General features: G+C 43.8%; 1 protein-coding gene and 1 long non-coding RNA gene across 3 annotated transcripts in view; both read left to right on the forward strand.

The window, feature by feature from the left end:
• Positions 1–12,028, forward strand: part of Plch1 (phospholipase C eta 1) — a 219,688-nt gene extending 207,660 nt beyond the window's left edge. For both annotated transcript variants that reach the window (XM_040754354.1, XM_040754355.1), the window contains 6 exons: positions 1,111–1,195; positions 3,290–3,436; positions 3,776–3,855; positions 5,415–5,474; positions 5,948–6,302; positions 8,608–12,028. In XM_040754354.1, the coding sequence (XP_040610288.1) occupies positions 1,111–1,195; positions 3,290–3,436; positions 3,776–3,855; positions 5,415–5,474; positions 5,948–6,302; positions 8,608–10,706 (2,826 nt within the window). In that variant the 3' untranslated portion in view covers positions 10,707–12,028. The remainder of the gene's footprint in view (positions 1–1,110; positions 1,196–3,289; positions 3,437–3,775; positions 3,856–5,414; positions 5,475–5,947; positions 6,303–8,607) is intronic.
• A 1,695-nt stretch (positions 12,029–13,723) lies between these two features.
• The window catches only part of LOC121143151, a 45,950-nt gene continuing 42,106 nt past the window's right edge, over positions 13,724–17,567 (forward strand). The window contains exons 1-2 of the long non-coding RNA XR_005880277.1: positions 13,724–13,855; positions 14,166–14,237. This is a non-coding gene — a long non-coding RNA (uncharacterized LOC121143151). The remainder of the gene's footprint in view (positions 13,856–14,165; positions 14,238–17,567) is intronic.

A 17,567-nucleotide genomic window follows, 5' to 3' on the forward strand; every position in this document is an offset into this window, starting at 1 on the left:
TACTTTGTGTCAAACTGTATCTGATCCGTATGCAGCAGATGAAATATAGCACCACATCACACACACTCAACCTCCCTGGGCTCCTCCCACTCTTCATAATGGCTCTTTCCAACCTCCCTGTATTTATTAACGGGTAGCACGGTTATCTGAGAGGAATGCATCAGCCAGGGCCATTGCCTCCATGTCTACTGAGGCTGTCTCCCACGGACCCCTTTTCTTTTCTGCCGTGTGTACAACGGCAGGGAATAGTTAGTTGATGTGATTTGAAAGTTTTTGCTTATTTCTTTATACCTAAAAGAAAAAAAGAATGCACATTTCTTGTATCTCTCAAGCTTTTCATTTTTGAGAAGTCTTTAGCACCGGAAAAGCTGCAAGAATAGTACAATGGATCTCCTCAGTTCACTAATTCAGTTATTAAATCGTATAGCACATGCTGTGCTATCCCTTTATTATATGCGTATTTTGTAAGTATTATGTTGGGGGTGGTATATGTTTGCTTTCCTTGGCAGTCATTTGTGACTCTCTCACTACTTGTTGATGAAGAGCAAAGGCATTCTCCTGCAAAACTGCAACAAGATACAATCTTATCTAATATAATACCTACATCTAATCTTTTTATATTATCCTCAGATTGTCTCTATCTTCTTTTTCAATTGGATCACATGAAATTCCTTATTACCATTCTTCCTTAGTCTTCTGAGATACAAAAATGATGAATTCTCCGGGTTTTTTTTTATCTTGATTTTATAACATTGGCACCATGTAGCCATCTTACTCATGGTAGACCTTGAAGATACTTCCAGTGTTTGACCAAAAGATTGCAGCTCCTCTGAGCTTCTATGCATGGTGACCCTCCTGTTTCAGTTGGTTATGTACCTGGAACTGAAGTTGTAGGTTGTTCTTTGAGTGAAAGCTTGTGTGGAATTCGCAAATATTGGCAGACAGAATTTAATGTTTCAATTCCACTCTTCGCTCGTGTATCTAAATACGCTAGACCTGGTCTGCATTCTTTGATAGGCATGTAGTAAAATCAGCTGTTGCAGAAGTGTGAACATATGGAATAATTAACACTCACATGCACGGCAATAATATGTCCTCCCTTTTCTGCAGATCATCGACCCCTTCGTTGAAGTTGAGATCATCGGACTGCCTGTGGACTGTTGCAAGGATCAAACGCGTGTGGTGGATGACAATGGTAAGACAGGGCTCAGTGTTCACGCCCCGGGGAGGCACGCTGCAGATGCTGCAGTTTGCACTGGCTAGGAGAAATGTCCTGTGTGGGAAGCGTGATGGCTGAGATCTGTAACTGCCTTCTGCGTGTGCGTTAAACACGCTGATAAAATCCATGCACCCTGTAGACTTCTGGTTCCTTTCTGAAAAGGGAAGTGGACTTTATCAAACACATGCATTCAGGAGGAGACAAGACTGTGCCCTATAGAAAGCCTCAAGCTCATTAAATGACGGGCTGAAAACCACAGAGTCCCCCAGGGAACAAAAGAGATTATCTCTTCTGTTGACTCTGTAGTGACCCCTCAGTGATGTCTGCAGCGAAGCAAAGAAGGTTTGCTTAACACCTAAGGACCTGGGATCGATACATGGTATATTCTGAAGATATTGTTATAATCAAGACCCCTGGGACTCTTGCCAAGTCTTTCTATTAAAAAGCACGTGTGGCATCTTAAAGACATGGGCTCCGAACTCGCTTGGGGAAATGCCTTCCAGTGTGTTGCTTATAATGTGATTCTTGTGTTCTCATAAACGAGTCTCCTCGAAACTTTCATTCATGAGGCCCACATGGTTAGTCAGCCTCTCTTGGTTTTTGTTGTCATTATTGTTTGTTTGGAGCATGAAAATATCTAAAGATCGGGCCAGAATGCTATGGCCCATGCGTTTCTCTTAACATGGTGAGTGGCCAGCATTCAGTAGCGGCAAGAATGCATTGCCTTTGACCCACCAAGGCTAGCATATTTTTCTGGTTAATCTTGTAAAATTGTATTTTCTTGTTACATACATATTTCCTTAATTTATATTAACTACTAGTCTAAAATAATTTGAAATCATGGTTATCGAAGCACTTGAGAAATTGGTGGTTCATAGGGAGCCCTTGAAGGACTGTTAGTTGTTCAAAACCACAGTGAACCTGGGCGGAAGTAGCACTCCTAAAGAAAGCTCTTCTTTTGTTGGATTTTTCTCAGGGTTCAAGAAATTATTCCCTCTTCTCTTAGTTGCAGAAGTAACTGAGGGGTCACTACAGAGTCAACAGAAAAGATAATAATCTCTTTTGTTCACTGGAGGACTTTCTGATTTTCAGTCTGTCATTGTTTAATGAGCTTGAGGCTTTTTATAGGGCAGAGTGGAAATTACTAGGGGACAAACAGCATAAAAAAGATGTGTGTGGAAATAGAGTAAGTTCTTGCTTCAGGAGACGCCACTAAGAATGTGCAGTGCACAGTCTAATGTGGGCCTCTTGTTCTCCGTATGACCTTAAGCACATTTTTGTGAACAGCAGTTCTCTAAACTATATGAGTAACAGATATTTTGGATTTTCAAAAGTGTGAGTATGTGTTACTTGTATAAATTTGAAAATTTGTAGTTTGAAACCTGATGGTGTATGTATATTTTTCTTACTTAGACAAAAAACAAGCTGGGTTTGGTAGCTCATGTCTGTAATCCCAGCACATGGGTGGTGGAGACAGGAGGATCATGGGTTCAAAGCCAACCTGGGCTACTGAATGAAACTCTGTCTCAAAAAAACAAAACAAGGGAAACCCTCAAGTCCCTGCCCTGTTACTCTTACAGGGTTTCTGTAGGAATTATATAGGACTATATGTACATGACAGAATCGAAAGCTATAGAACACTGTACCAAATAGTTCTTAGTGGTTAGATACTCCAGCAGGAAAAGCTTTGGTAATTGAGAAATAGGATTCTGTCGAGGGATAACTTTCTGTAATGTTTCTGCTAAAATACTGAGAATACTACTATAATTTTTGAGCTTATTGAAGCATTTTAATAACGAGTAAGAAGCTTCCTGATACAATGGGGCACCAGAGATTAATAGAATTGATGTGATAATTTACAGGCAATTTTCCTACCAATTATTTTCTAGCAGTGGGGTAAATGCGGAGGCTTTGCTTCAGCAGGGCATCCTGGAGAGGTTCAGGCATTTTCATGAGTTTAATAACCATTACAAGCGATTTTCACTGTCTGCTCTACAGACATCACTACTAAACCATTTCCAGCCAAGCCCTTTGCTTTTTCTTATTTTTCTTTTTTCCTGTTTCTCTAAGGATTTAACCCTGTGTGGGAAGAAACCCTCACATTTACAGTCCACATGCCAGAAATAGCTCTAGTTCGGTTCCTTGTGTGGGATCATGATCCTATTGGAAGAGACTTTGTGGGACAAAGGACCGTGACCTTCAGCAGCCTAGTACCTGGTAGGTGTAAGCTGGCCTTTCCTCTCTGGGTTGGCTGTTCCTTTCTGTTTGTTTTATTTGTTTGGTTTCTACTGTGGAAGAGAAGTATATAGGGTCTAGCATATGCTGGGTTAGTGGTTTCTCTTTGGAAGACTCAATACACAGCATGGGGGACATGGTGGGGCACGTAGGATATTTATCAAATTCCTTATGTAAGTCATGTTATATGATAGACGCGTTATAGCATGCTACCTAAAATGTGAAGAACAATAGTTAAGAGACACGCCCAATTCTCATGTACTCTCTGGAGAGCCAAATGCAAATGCGACAGAAAGAAACCAACTCTTTTTGCTTCTTCAGGCTACCGGCATGTCTATTTGGAAGGACTCACAGAAGCATCCATTTTTGTTCACATAACAATCAATGAGATCTTTGGAAAGGTGAGGAGGACTGTAGACATAAAACAGTAGTATAACCTCAAGAAAGTTACCGATTACACTACAGGGACATATGTTTGACCAAATGTTCTTTTGTGGGTGTCCGTGTGGAGCTCAGCAGGCTCAGGCAGCCATGTCCCTGTCCACCTTCTCACAGACGTGGCCTTGTTCCCTCCCTCCCAGAAGGTCTCTCTCTAAGTTAGTAAGAATCGAGAAGACTCTCATACTTTCAGGCAAATCGTTTTATGAAAACAATGAAGATCTGAATCTTACTGTAATTCTAAAATGACCCCGTTTCCTATGTGTATCTCAGAGGTTTGGTGAACGGCCTTTGCTAATCTAGCTTCGATCCCAGCCAGGTCTTGGCAGGGTGCGTTCGTATGGAACAGCTGTAAATTGAAAAATCAAAAATAGTGTGAGTGGATTTAAAACTGCCTGCAGAAGAAACGGAGAGAGGAAAAGAGTGGGGAGACAGACGGGAGCGGTGGGGATGGGGTGGTTTGAATGAAAGGGAGAGAAAGACAGAGGGAGAGTAAGAACAAAAGAGGGAGAGAATGAAACAGGGAGAAAGGGAGGACAAAATATCACAGAGGTACCCAGTCCTGCCTGGCTGTTTCTCCCGTCACTGTAGAAACGGGATGGTGCTTTGGACACCAGCAGGTGGCTGGGCCACAAGTGCTGGAGACTTGGCCCCTGTTAAGGGTTTTCCAGGACCAGATGTGACTTGGAGGGAATGTGGAATGGGGCAGTGCCCGGGATCCCCCCTTCCCCCGACCACACACACACTGCTTGTCACCACAGTCTCTGCTGCCTGGAGCTTCTCACAGGGTATCCTCTGCGAATCTGCGAATCACGCCCCATGGGGAAATGTGAGATAGAGATAGCGCCTGCCTAAGGGAGTTTGCCTTTCTTTGAAAGCCGCCTGGCTCATAGACCACACAGGCATACAGTTGGCTTATATCAGCGCCACTGTGGCCGCCACCCAACCGGCAACCAAGTTGGAACTGCAGGTTAGACTTTCGTCAGTCGGCAGAAGAGGGCGCAGGATTTTTATTTCTGGAAAACATGCTGAAGGTACAGACTTTTCAACCTTGAGCCCCTATTGGGCTCTTCCTGCCGGCCTATTAAGTAGAAACACATAAATGATTTTTAAGACGATGCCCGGATTCCAGGATCCAGTATAAAAAACTGTTGAGTGTCTCTAACTTTAATCAGGGTGGTGGGAAACGATAAGGCACACAGCGTGTCTGTTTGAAACCTAGCCCCAGAAGTCAAATACAAATAAAGTACTCTGTGTCACTTTTGTTTCATTCCGAAATAAATGGCCAGGTTTGGAGTCATTTATTATTTTCAGTATGTGTTTGGGTCGGGGATGCTCATACCATGACATTATGGTATTGGGTTGGACAAGGAATGAACAGAAGATGGGAATTTCTTACAAGTGGGGGTGGAAGGGTTTATACAAGTGTGCACACTGTACTTTTAAGTTTACTGGCACCACCCTACTTGAATGAGCCCAAGCTGTGTCTTTGTTTTGTTTTTTTGTTTTCTCTCCCTTGCAGTGGAGCCCTTTAATCCTCAACCCCAGTTACACCATATTACACTTTCTAGGAGCTACAAAGGTAGTTGCTCAGCATGGTCCCTGCCTACCCGCTGGCACATTTTTTTTCAAAATGACTGTGGTGGCATGCCTCCTCACGTCTCTCCATCTTCTGCTTACCATCTCAAAACACGTGTCTGTTGCTTGAAGGCTGCTGGAGTTTTGTCAGTCTGTTACTCCGCGAAGACCTTCCTAACCATTCCGTCTCTGGGGTAGGAAAGTTCTGGAAAGGTTGGCCATGAACTTGAAAGACTGCCTTCCCCCCACGGAATAAAGTTGACAGGATGTGCATGGTAGCGTGTGTACCCGCTGTGACCCGTTTTCTTATTTTGGGCATCCTCCTATCAATGGCTGTAAAACTTCACTTCACATTCCATCCTTCATGGAGCTGCCATTTCTAACTCAAGTTCTTCTTAGGATGACGAGTGCTTAATCTGTGGTTGGTCCTCTTGTTTTTTTTTTTTTTGTTTTTGTTTTTGTTTTTTTTGTCCTCAGAATAGACAGCTCCAAGGTCTGAAGGGACTGTTCAATAAGAACCCCAGGCACAGTTCTTCGGAAAACAACCCCCATTACATTCGCAAGCGGTCAATCGGGGATAGAATTCTGCGACGGACAGCCAGTGCTCCGGCCAAAGGCAGGAAAAAGAGCAAAGTGGGCTTCCAGGAAATGGTCGAAATAAAAGATTCTGTCTCTGAGGCCACGAGAGACCAAGACGGCGTCCTTAGGAGGACCACGCGGAGTCTGCAAGTACGCCCTGTCTCTATGCCTGTTGACAAGAGTCTTCTGGGGGCTTTGTCACTGCCTGTATCTGGAGCAGCAAAAGACACGGATGGAAAGGAAAACTCCCAGGGTAAGACGCTTTCAGTTTCTCTAAGCTGCTTTTTTTTTTTTTTTTTTTTTTTGGTCCCTTGTTTTCATTACAACGTGGCTACTTTTTCTGCAATTAGAATATTCTGAAAAAAAATAAACAATCTTTGAAGTTAATTCTATGCAAGAAGATCTTGTACTTTGGGTAAGAGAGCATAAAGTGAGCTATTTTCTCCCGTACTGTGGGAAAGTGGAGGAGCATTGGTGCAATGGCCTCAGGCATGCCGATTTGAGAGGGCAGGGAAACCTACAAAATACAAATAGTGTGTTGGTTTTCTGAGTGGTTGTTTTTCTAGATCAGGGACAAGCGGGTAGTGAGGTCTCATTTTTTCACCTTGCCCCAAGGTGGGAGAGACCTATCCTGGCCGTTCTTGGACTGAATTCAGCTGCATCACTTTTCACTATGAAAAACATCTTTTTTTCTGGTTAGAAATGTTTATGGTGAAAGAAAACTGTTAAAAGCCAGTCGCTGGCTGCACCTGTTTAAAGTGGTTGAGGCAGCACTTTCCTCCCGTAATCTCACTTCCAGATCTGCTTGGTGGCTAGGAAGGAGACACACCCATGACTCTTGCTTGGTTGCAGGCTCTGCGGGAGTAGGAATTAGGAGCCATCTTTTTCCTCAGCTTGGAGCATGATGGACTCATTTGAGCAACCTGATGACAAGCCATGACCTCTTTATAAAGTGACAAAGAACTCTTGAATTTGTGTCTATGACTTCCCTTCCTATTCCAAAACCGTGTCCACTGACTGTTTCGGGAATTATCTCAAACAAGTAGAATGTAATACCTTGTTTTGCATATTAGCAAAATTAGTCATTTTCTAAGCTATATAATTTCAGTGATTTATTTTTCTCACAAATGTTGTTTTGCTTGTATTGGTTCTTATTGTAAGATGTTCTAGAGAGAAGAGAAGAGCCAGTTTTTGAATACTTTATTAAAAGAAAAGGGAGAGGCAAAACTTGACAGTTTCCTAGTTTGCAAGGCCCTGGAGTCTACCTAGTCCTGGAAAAATGTTCATAATTTTGCTAAGAGTTATGTCAGAGAAGACAGGACATACATGGCATTAAATTTATCTTAAGAACCTATCTCAGCAAAGTAAAACTAGGTCCAGCAGAAATGTGTACTAGTTAGTCATAACTATAGAAGATGAGAAGCCAAGAAGACGATCTGGGAAGCAGGACCAAGGCAACGTTTTCTCCCTACATTTGAAAATGTATAAGAATTCATCATGTGCATTAAACCTACAGCAAACATGGGTCGATAACTAATCACTGTGGTGATCCCAGATAATTGCAGAAAAAAGCAGAATACAGAATGCTAAAAAATCTGTCTCTCTACAAAAGTGGCCATTTCTGAAAAATTGGGAAGCTTAAGCTTTTTTTACATGATGATTAAATTTTTAGTGAGAAAATATTTTAGTGAAAAAATTCTTTATGCCCATATCATGACTTCAAAAGAGTTAATAGGCAATTAAATAATCAGATCAACAATAATTGAACATTGAACTTGCCTTAGCATATATCAAATAGGATAGGGTATCCCTGGTTACTATGAATTATATGTTTTTATATTGTTCTTTAATTACTATTTTGCTATCATTTTGGAGGTGAAGTGAGGGAGAATGTAATACAATTTTTTTTCTGAACCAAAGAATACTATCAACAGAATATTAAATATTAGTAGTGATGTAGAATTGATGACCGGTTATCTTCTCACTTTAAGCCAACATTTATTAATAATTTTGTGCGCATACTGTACCTTTCCAATTGTGTTAGAAATTGGTTGGATCAAGTATTTTGCCAAAATGTCTTTGAAAATGCTACTATCGTTTGTGTTTTATCTGTTGCTAATACATGTATGACTTTGAAAGCTGATAGTGTCTTGTTTGCAGGTACCATAGTGCGTTGTTTAACAGAGCTGTCTTGTTCTGTTTTTTTTATTGCCATGCTTCTGTGTAGTACAGATCTGAATAGGAAGCAGCGTAAGGTAATCCTCACTGTGAAAGCATAGCAACTCATTGACATTTTCTGGACAATGAGCGTTACATCCTCAGCTGATGTAACGGATGTTCAAAAGGAAGCTCAGCGAAGTTCCTATAAAATACATTTTAACATTTGTCCATCACACAGACACTGTGTTGCAAACTTCTGCTTATCCATAACTATATTCTGTCACAATGTAAAACAGATTTACATTTTCCATTTGTCTGTGTCAAGACAAACGTGAGTGTCAGCAGTTGCCTGCATAGAGTGGTAACGCTTTATCTAAAACGCTGTTTGTTTTATTTAGCAGAGCACCAGGATGCTGGAAGAGAGGAGGAGGCAACTATAAAAGACCCACAGTTTTCAAATTTCAGCAAAAAGTTATCCTTCTCCTCCAGTGCGCTCCTCCACAAAGATGCCAACCAAAGGCACGGCAGCGTTTCAGCTGCCAACTTGTCCATCCCAGAACAGTGTGGAGGACCGGGTCCAAAGGGTAGGAGAACCAAACCAAATGCGACAAATAATTGCCCGGAAAACGATTGTCCCCCCAAATTCCTCTCCCCAAGGAAGCTTTTGGCACTTGACCATGAAACTAAGAGACCCCAGGATCTCTCTGGGATGAAGACCAATGAAAAGGGGCATACCGAGGGCTTAGGGGAAGGGAAAGGCATGTTGTCCGAAAGTCTGCTTTCTCCAAGCGCTCTGGAGATGGAGAACCTGGAAGGCAGCAGGACCAAGGTCCGAGGTGCAACAACATCCTTTTCTCTCTCCGATGTCTCCGCCCTCTGCTCCGACGCCCCCGATTTGCATTCAACCGCTATTCTTCAGGAGACCGAAGAAGTTTCCAATCTCATTGAGGATGTCACTTTGACAAATGAGAACGAGCCGGGCAGCTCCATTTCAGCGCTGATTGGCCAGTTTGAAGAGAGCGACCACGGGGCCGCTCACCTCGCTGCGGGTTCTCGTCTTTGCATGGATGCGAGGACGCCATCGGGAGGTGCTCCTTCGCCCGTCCTACTGGGCCTGCAAACACCCTTCCAGCATGGCTTTTCCCAGGGGAGACCCCAGGCCCCCCTCTCGTGCTCATCTCCCGCGCTGATCAAGGTCTCTAGCGCGGAGACCACCAGACCTGCAAATAACGTCGTTGCTCGTGGAATGGTTGGCTCTCCCATCTCTAAACCCAAGCCGGGCCATGGCCCTTCTTCTGATAAAACCGAGGCGAGGGGCACGGAAGGCAACTTACCCGGGTCCCTGGATGCTTCTCCTGATCACTTTCCCAAAAGCCCCACCCACGGGAAGGACCAGAGACAAGCGACTGAATGGAACCTGGAAGACGTCATCACAGACCCTGCTTTCTGTGTCAATTCCGCAGACAGCAGCCTTGTGGACATTGACGGAGACTCCGAAAACCTGTCTCTCACAGCCTGTGGCGACGACGACGCGGGAGGGACTCTGGGTCAACTTGTGTCTCCACTAAAGCCGAAGCACAGCCCCGAGATGGTGGAGCCCATGCAGAGAGGCTTGAGGAATGGCTACTGTAAAGAGACACTCCTCCCCGCTGCCCCTGCAATACTCAACACTCTTCAAGGTGTCAAACACCAGAGTGTCTCTCGTGTAGCCTATCAGGGTGCTGGCTTTGTGTGTGACAACAACCCCTTCTCGAGTTCAGATGCAAACACGAACCAAACCTGTGGGCCCCGGCAGCCTAGGCTTGCAGAGATGCATGCCCCGACCCCCACGCATTCCGCACACGCCCCCCACTTGGTTGCCCTGAAACTGCCAAGCCCTTGCAAATCCAAAAGTCTGGGGGACTTAACGTCAGAGGACATTGCCTGCAACTTTGAAAGCAAGTACCAGTGCATCAGTCGGAGTTTTGTGACCAAAGGCGTCAGGGACAAGAGTGTGGCTCGGAAGACCGGGGATCCACTAGAGCCCTCAGACGCCCTCACCGAGCAGCTCCGAAAGCTGGTGTCCTTCGACCAGGAAGACGGCTGTCAGGTGCTGCATTCCAAGCAGGACGTCAGTCAGTGTCCCAGGGCGGCGTTGGTCAGAAAGCTGTCGTCGAGAAGTCAGAGCCGAGTCCGCAACATCGCCAGCCGTGCCAAGGAGAAGCAGGAAGCCGGCAAGCAAAAGCCGGTGACCCACAGCACCAGAGGAGGGGTGGTTCTCAGAAGTAAGCCTCCCTCCCCGGCTGTGGCCGTGAACCGACACTCCACCGGCTCCTACATTGCAAGCTACCTGAGGAACGTGAAAGCCGGCGGCCTGGAGGGCAGAGGCATCCCAGAGGGAGCAGCATGCGCCCTTCGGTATGGCTACGTGGACCAGTTCTGCTCAGACAGTTCAGTGCTGCAGACCGAGCCGAGCGGCGAAGATAAACCAGAAATTTATTTTCTTTTGAGGCTATGAATTATTCAAAAAAAAAAAAAAAAGCAAAAGCAAGCAAGCAAAGCTGCATTTTCATTGTTTACACGATGATGCTCTTCTCCTAGGACGTTAGAGTTTTTCCTACTGTCAGTGAATATAACATTTGGCTTTGAGATGGTTTTTAAATGTATTCTTTTGGACATGTTACTTTGGTCTCCCTTTGACTTCATGTGTTCTCTTAACTTCATGCGTTTGTATAATACAGGTTCTGTGACATTTTCCAGGAACCCACGCTCTGTTTCCCTCAAGGTATCGTAAACTGTGTCAGTATGAAATGTGTGCATGCCGTTGATGTGAAACTTCTCAGCAGTTTGGGTCACAGCGTGTGCATGTTGCACAAAACAAAACAAAACGCTCTTTAACTTGTCCTTGGGTCTCAGTCCCAGAGGTTGTCGTAATTTTACTCGCTGAGTGTTGAGCTCATTAAGATTAGACTTTCCAAATATGAAGGAATGGATTCTTTATTTGAAGCTACATTCTCCGTGTGAATTGAAAGACCCAGATTCAATTTTATAACTCATTTAAAAGAAGTGTTCAAAATAGTTAACTTGTCCTTTATGGTTTCGTCACCCCACCCAAAGTGGGAATTCCATGAAGATGGACGGCATCTCTCCATCCCCAAACCCCTTTTAGAATAGGTTGTAAGGAAGAAAGTGAACTTCCGTATATAAGGACAAAATGGTTTTACATAAATTTTGTTACACACTTTTGCTAAACGGCTTTGTATGTAACAAGAATCCAGTTGCCAAGCTGTCTGTCATACTTTTGAAGTATGTTTCGAAGTATCTCTGATATAATAGATTGCAAATAATGGCTTTCAGAATGAGAGACTTTTTAGCCAGGCATGGTGGTTCACAACCTTTGATCCCAGCAGAGGCAGATGTATCTCTGAGTTTGAGGCCAAGCATGATCTATGTGGTAAGACCCAGGTCAACCACATGTACATAGTAAGACCCTGTCTTGAAAGAAAGGCAGGAAGGAAGGAAGAAGAAAGAAAAAAAGGAAGGACAGAGAAAGACCTTACATTAGACTTAAAACTCAGAGTAGTACAAACAGAAAATTGCCCCAAAGATTTCAAGAGGAAAAAAAAGTTATTTTCTCATAATCCAAGTAAATAGATAATTAAAAGAAACCTTTTTTCCCTTTAGGGAACCAAGTAACTATATTTTAGTACCGGCATATATTATTTTCATTGTGAATCCATTTTGTATTGCATGTTCAGGTGTCATTTGCTTTTTGTACCATGAATTACAATGACGTTCCTCCTGGACTTCATAAAAATATGATTAAAACAGGTTTTTGGACACTTTGCGGTTTTATTGGTTTTATTTATAAAACAAAAGCAAGTAAAACCACAGCTGGAGTATGCGTGCGTGCGTGGTAACTGTCGGGTGATGGAGGGGAGGAGGAGTGCTTGGGGTTTGTCTTCCTCTCCGTGTCCTTGTAGCAGAATTGGGAGCATTCGCTGTCATGGATTGTCTTACACAGCAGTATTGCCATTATGTTGAAGAAATGCCCGTTTTTGTTTTTAATTTTTAGATGTATTTATTTGATCGTTATGGGTGTCTTGCTTCCATGTGTGCGTCTGATACTTGAGGAAGGAAAAAAACAAGTTACTGAGATGGCCAAAAGGCTAGCCGCTTAGGGTTGTTATAGGATGACTCCAAAGAAATCACATGAAAGACTGTGTCTAAGAGCCGCTTGCAGGAGGGAAGGGGGATGGGAAGTGCTCGTCACTGTGTCCCTCATCCTTTCCCTTGCGTGAGCCTAGCTTGTCCTCGGCAGCCCCTCCAGCCATCCACTGCAGAGCCGGAGTCCCTTGGGGCACCCATCTCCATCTTCCGTGGGGCTGCACATGGGGACAGCTCAGTGACGGCAACGGCGGCGGTGGCAGCTGCAGCAATTCAGCCTCAACAGCTGTGGGAGCAGCTGGCCCGCCGAGAGCTGTGCCAACACTTGGCTTTGACAGGGATGGGACAGAAAGAGCCAGAGTGGTCCTAACAGCTTGTTTACTGTATCCCGTTCATTGGGCTGAGTTTTCTGTGCTAGCTCTTATCTGAGGACAAGAGACCACCTTCAGTACCTCAAGAAAAAAAAGAGGCGGGTGGCCAGTTCTTCCACACACCGTTGGGGATCAGTTTCACCCTTTATAACTAGCAGCAAACTGAGCTGGGTGCACTCCTTTGATCCCAGCACTCGGGAGGCAGAGGCAGGCGGATCTCTGTGACTTTGAGGCCAGCCTGGTCCACAGAGTGAGTTCCAGCACAGAGAAACTCTGTCTCAAAACAACAACCAAGATTAGCAAACCGAGCTGTTATCCCCACAGCTGCAGCAGGTCCTGTAGCCGTAGCTGGTGCCTTTCTCTCGTTACCTATTTATTTTCCCATATTCACCGAGTATGTCAGACCCCCCTAGGCTGTTTATCTGGTGTCTTGACACAGTCCCTTGTCCTCGATGAGTGTGACTATACATGGGTCTAGGATGCTTCCCACGAGCTTGTATATTAAAGACGGGGGTTCTTAGCCTATGGGACTATTTAGTTTACAAATAAATAAATAAACATTTAGGACCTGGGGCCTGTCAGAAGGCATGACTTCCTCTAACGTGTTGCACTTGTCTGACACGCAGGGTCTCTCGCTGAGCCTAGTGCTCACACGTTAGCTAGCAAGCCCCGGGGAACCCTACTGTGTCTGTCTTCCAGCACTGGGATTGTGGGTGCACATCTCTGTGGCTGACTTTCCATACACACTCAGGATGGGAATGTAGGTCCTCACTCTTGGATGGGTAAGCGCTTTGCTTGTTCTGCTGAGCCCCTATGCCCCTCAGCCACGCCCTGCTGATTCTCCACCCATTGTGGGCGGAGCCACATGGTTTCTCATGGGTTCTCAGGCTTCACTCTTATTAGCATATGCCCCTGCATGATTAAGACCACCGTCCCCTAAGAGTTTCATTGATGCTGCAGGCCTCTTAATTGTGAGGTAGGAAGACGTCAGTCAGTGTGGAAGACTACTAACGTGCCTGCGGAATATGAAGGAGGCCGTGCTCGCTGCAATTGTCGTCTTCCAGGTAGCAGGAAAGTAAACAGGTCCCGGACAGCCCAGCAGTGAGTGCTACTGTGCGCCTTGTAACAGGTAAAGATGGATTGCTTTTTGGTATTCTCAACCGCTAGGAGCCAGGAAAAGAAAAGGATTTGGCAAAATAATAGCCACAAGCTTACGTGCCGGATATTGGTTTTGTTTGCTGCAATGAAGTTCCAATCTGGCCCCAGCAGTAATAATTGGAGTGCTCTGGTTAAATCGACAGCAGTTCACCGATATCTACCATAAGACGCATGTTGAATATGGAGAGAGCAAGCACATGAATGACATAGGAGACATAGAAGTTGTCATGCTTGAATCCTTTTGAGCTTCTCTTGGTACTAAATTCTGCAGCTTTTCCTAGGAGGACACAGAGCTTCTGGTTTTACTGCCTTGGCCTGGAGGGAGAGTGCATTGCTTTTTTAAAAGACCAGCAGTAAGTATTCTATTCTACCCTACTGCCATTTAATTCCTGTATCAGGAAACCAAGAGGAAGTATATCTGTCCTATTGTGTATGGAAAACTAGATGGGAAAAATAATCACGGGGTTAGTCCCTTAGGTACACTGGATCCATCGTGAGATAGTCTTTACCTTAAACCTCTTTGCTCTGGGATCTGTTAGAGGTAATACCTGTTTTCTATTTTTTAAATTAATTTTTATTTAAATTAAAAACAGTCTTATTTTACATACCAATCCCAGTTCCCTCTCCTTCCTGTTCTCCCATGCCCCCCACCAGTCCCCATCCCACGCCCCATCCACTCCCCAGGGAGGGTGAGGCCTCCCATGGGAGATCATCGAGGTCTGTCACATCAGTTGGGGCAGGGCCTAGGCCCTCACCTGTGTATCTAGGCTGAGAGAGTATACCTCCATAGGAAATGGGCTCCCAAAGCTCATTCATGCATGAGGGATAAATACTGGTTCCACTGCCTGAAGCCCCATAGACTGCTCATAGATACCCACGTTCAGGGGGCCTGGTTTGGTCTTATGCAGGTTCCCCAGCTATCAGTCTGGGGTTCATGAGCTCCCCTTGTTCAGGTCAGCTGTTTCTATGGGTTTCCCCAACATGGTCTTGACCCCTTTGCTCACCACTCCTCCATTTCTGCAACTGGGTTCCAGGAGTTCTGTTCAGTGTTCAGCTGTGGGTGTCTGCTTCTGTTTCCATCTGCTACTAGATTGTTAAGAGAAGCTTTTTCTTTGCTAGCCGCTTTGGTTTATCCCCTGCCAGTCGCATGGGCTCTGCCGCATTGTAGTCCCCAAATAACACACAAGACGCTGTATTAATTATGAAGCTGTTGGCCTTTGCTTGTTTCTTACTGACTAGCTCTGACTTAGGTAATTACCCCATATTGTTAATCTAAGTATTTCTCTTACCGGAGAATAGTTCCGGGCTTCCTACCCCATGGCGGTTACATCTGGAATCTCTTTGTGTTTCTCTTTCCCAGAAACCTCCTGGACTCCTAGTCCCACCTATCTAGATTCCTATTGGCTCAACAGTGCTTTATTGACAAAGGACTTCCCCAACATCTCCTCTTTTCTGTTTAAACAAAAACAAAGGTCTTAACTTTAACATAGTCAAATTGTATATAACAGAACAGTTATCAAGTAAGAACATAGTTACAATATTTTAGCAAGATTTAAAGAAAATATCATCCATCCCATCCTTGTGAGTCCAAAGTTCTATGTAGCTTATCTTTTATCATAACTAAGGAAAACTGTAACTATAACTATCTGTCTTCAACTCCATCAAAGACCACAGAAGGATAATATATAAACACTAGGATTGACAGAGATATCTTACTGCCTGGACAGTCACCCGAAGTTCCTCTGTAACGTTGGGGCATCCATCTTCAGCCCATAGGCCACAATGTGTCCAGAAGATTTCTCAGCAAAGCAGGAAATTATAAAACTGTCCATCTGCATTGGCAGTCTGTCAATCATTTCTCTGTGTCCTGCAGAAATTCTCTTCCATGAAGCAGGAACCCTGTAAGACTGAGTTCAGCAGTCACTTTCCTGTGGGTCCTGCATGTCCAGATTATACAGCAACAGTCAAGCAGTACAGGCAAGAGCAGTTTCTTGCCCAAATGGCTAATCTTGTCATGTTGAAAGCAAACTCCATAACGAGTTTCTTCGATGCCCATTTTCCTCTCAGACATAATTGGTGCTGCCAGGAGCAGACATTTCTCATTGTCAAGAAAAACCCTAAACCATTTTAAATGCCATTTTCTGAAGGTCTTTGAGAGGTTTGAAGATTATCTATCTGTCTCAAATACATCTCTCTATATATAGAAAACCTAACTTACCTAACTATAAGTTCTGACTATTATAAGTAAATATCTATAGTCTGTATTCAATTATGCATTATGTTTTAAAAGATCAGTATAAGCACAATACTTAATCAAGAGGAGAAATATAAGCATCACAAAATTGACCTTGAATTTGTACCAATAAATGAAAAACCATACCCATACCATAATTCCGCTTTTTAACCATTAAAAAAGAGATCGGCTGTTATCATTAGCCAATTATAAACAACCCCATTTAAATGAAAACAAAGATTTATAAACAGGATGGGAATTAGGACGTTGCTCATTCCAAACTGCTTCATGCTGGAAGGGGGCACTGTTCATACCATGGGGATCATGACAAAACTCAGAAACCTGTACAAGTCCTTATTTTCGTGGTCTGTAAATCTCCATCATCTCAGCTGTTTTAATTGTTGGGACATCTGATCCACTGCTTCTGGGGGTCTCGATTCGTCAAACCACAGAAGCCTGGAAGGAATCCTCAGCTTTTCATTTTCTGTAGAAACATAAGTAAAATCTCCTTTCCCAAGTAACATATTCTTATACTTAAATTTTGAAGTCAAGGCATTTTTAAAAGATAGAAGTTGGATTAATTCAGCAGCATTTATAATCAAGTGTACTTTGGAAGTTGTTCCTTCCTGAGCAATTAAAAAACTGAAAAACACAATAGCATACAGTATCCAGACTCTCTGTGTATTTTCCATCTTTGCGTGGCTTATTTATTTATCTATTATTACTTTATTTCTTTTACTTTTATTTCTTTTTCTCTGAGACAGGGTTTCTCTTTGGAAATCTGCCTGCCTCTGCCTCTGGAGCAATTCCTACCGGCGTGCGCCACCACACCCGGCTTCTTTTTCTCTCAATCTTACGTATATTTTTAAACACACTGTAAACCTTTAGAGGTTTTGTTCATCCAAGTCTGACTTTCCTGTAAATCTTTACGTTTTTCTGGCCACATGTCTTATCTGTAAAACCGCGGCTGTTTTAAACCACCGGTTTTTTTCAAGATGGCGGGCGTAAGCGTGACTCCAGCTTACCGCCTCAGTCCATGCTGATCTCCAGCAAAAGCTGCCACTTCCAGCTGTACGTACAACTTTTAAATCATTAGCAAAGCCTCTTAAAAGAACCTTGTTGCCTTTTTTTTTTCTTTTTATGTAGAGTCAGGATGACTCCGGTAAGCGAGCCGCGTGAATCTCGGCTTGTCGCTAGCAAAACAGAGCACACCTGAGAAAATGCTGCTACCAAAAATCTGTGCTTCTCTCTGTTCTTCTGTTTCTAAAATTCCTTTAAAGCTTTTGTTGTTTTGTGTGGAAATTTAATCCCGCTTCTGACAACCATTTTGTTAAGAGAAGCTTTTTCTTTGAGAGGATCCTTCCCCCCCAGCCTGGTTCTAGAGCCACATCAGTCCCAAATAAACACACAGGAGACTATATTAATTATGAAGCTGTTGGCCTTGTTTGTT

This window comes from Mesocricetus auratus, unplaced genomic scaffold, assembly GCF_017639785.1.
Source record: "Mesocricetus auratus isolate SY011 unplaced genomic scaffold, BCM_Maur_2.0 Super-Scaffold_100011, whole genome shotgun sequence".
Classification (NCBI taxonomy): domain Eukaryota; kingdom Metazoa; phylum Chordata; class Mammalia; order Rodentia; family Cricetidae; genus Mesocricetus; species Mesocricetus auratus.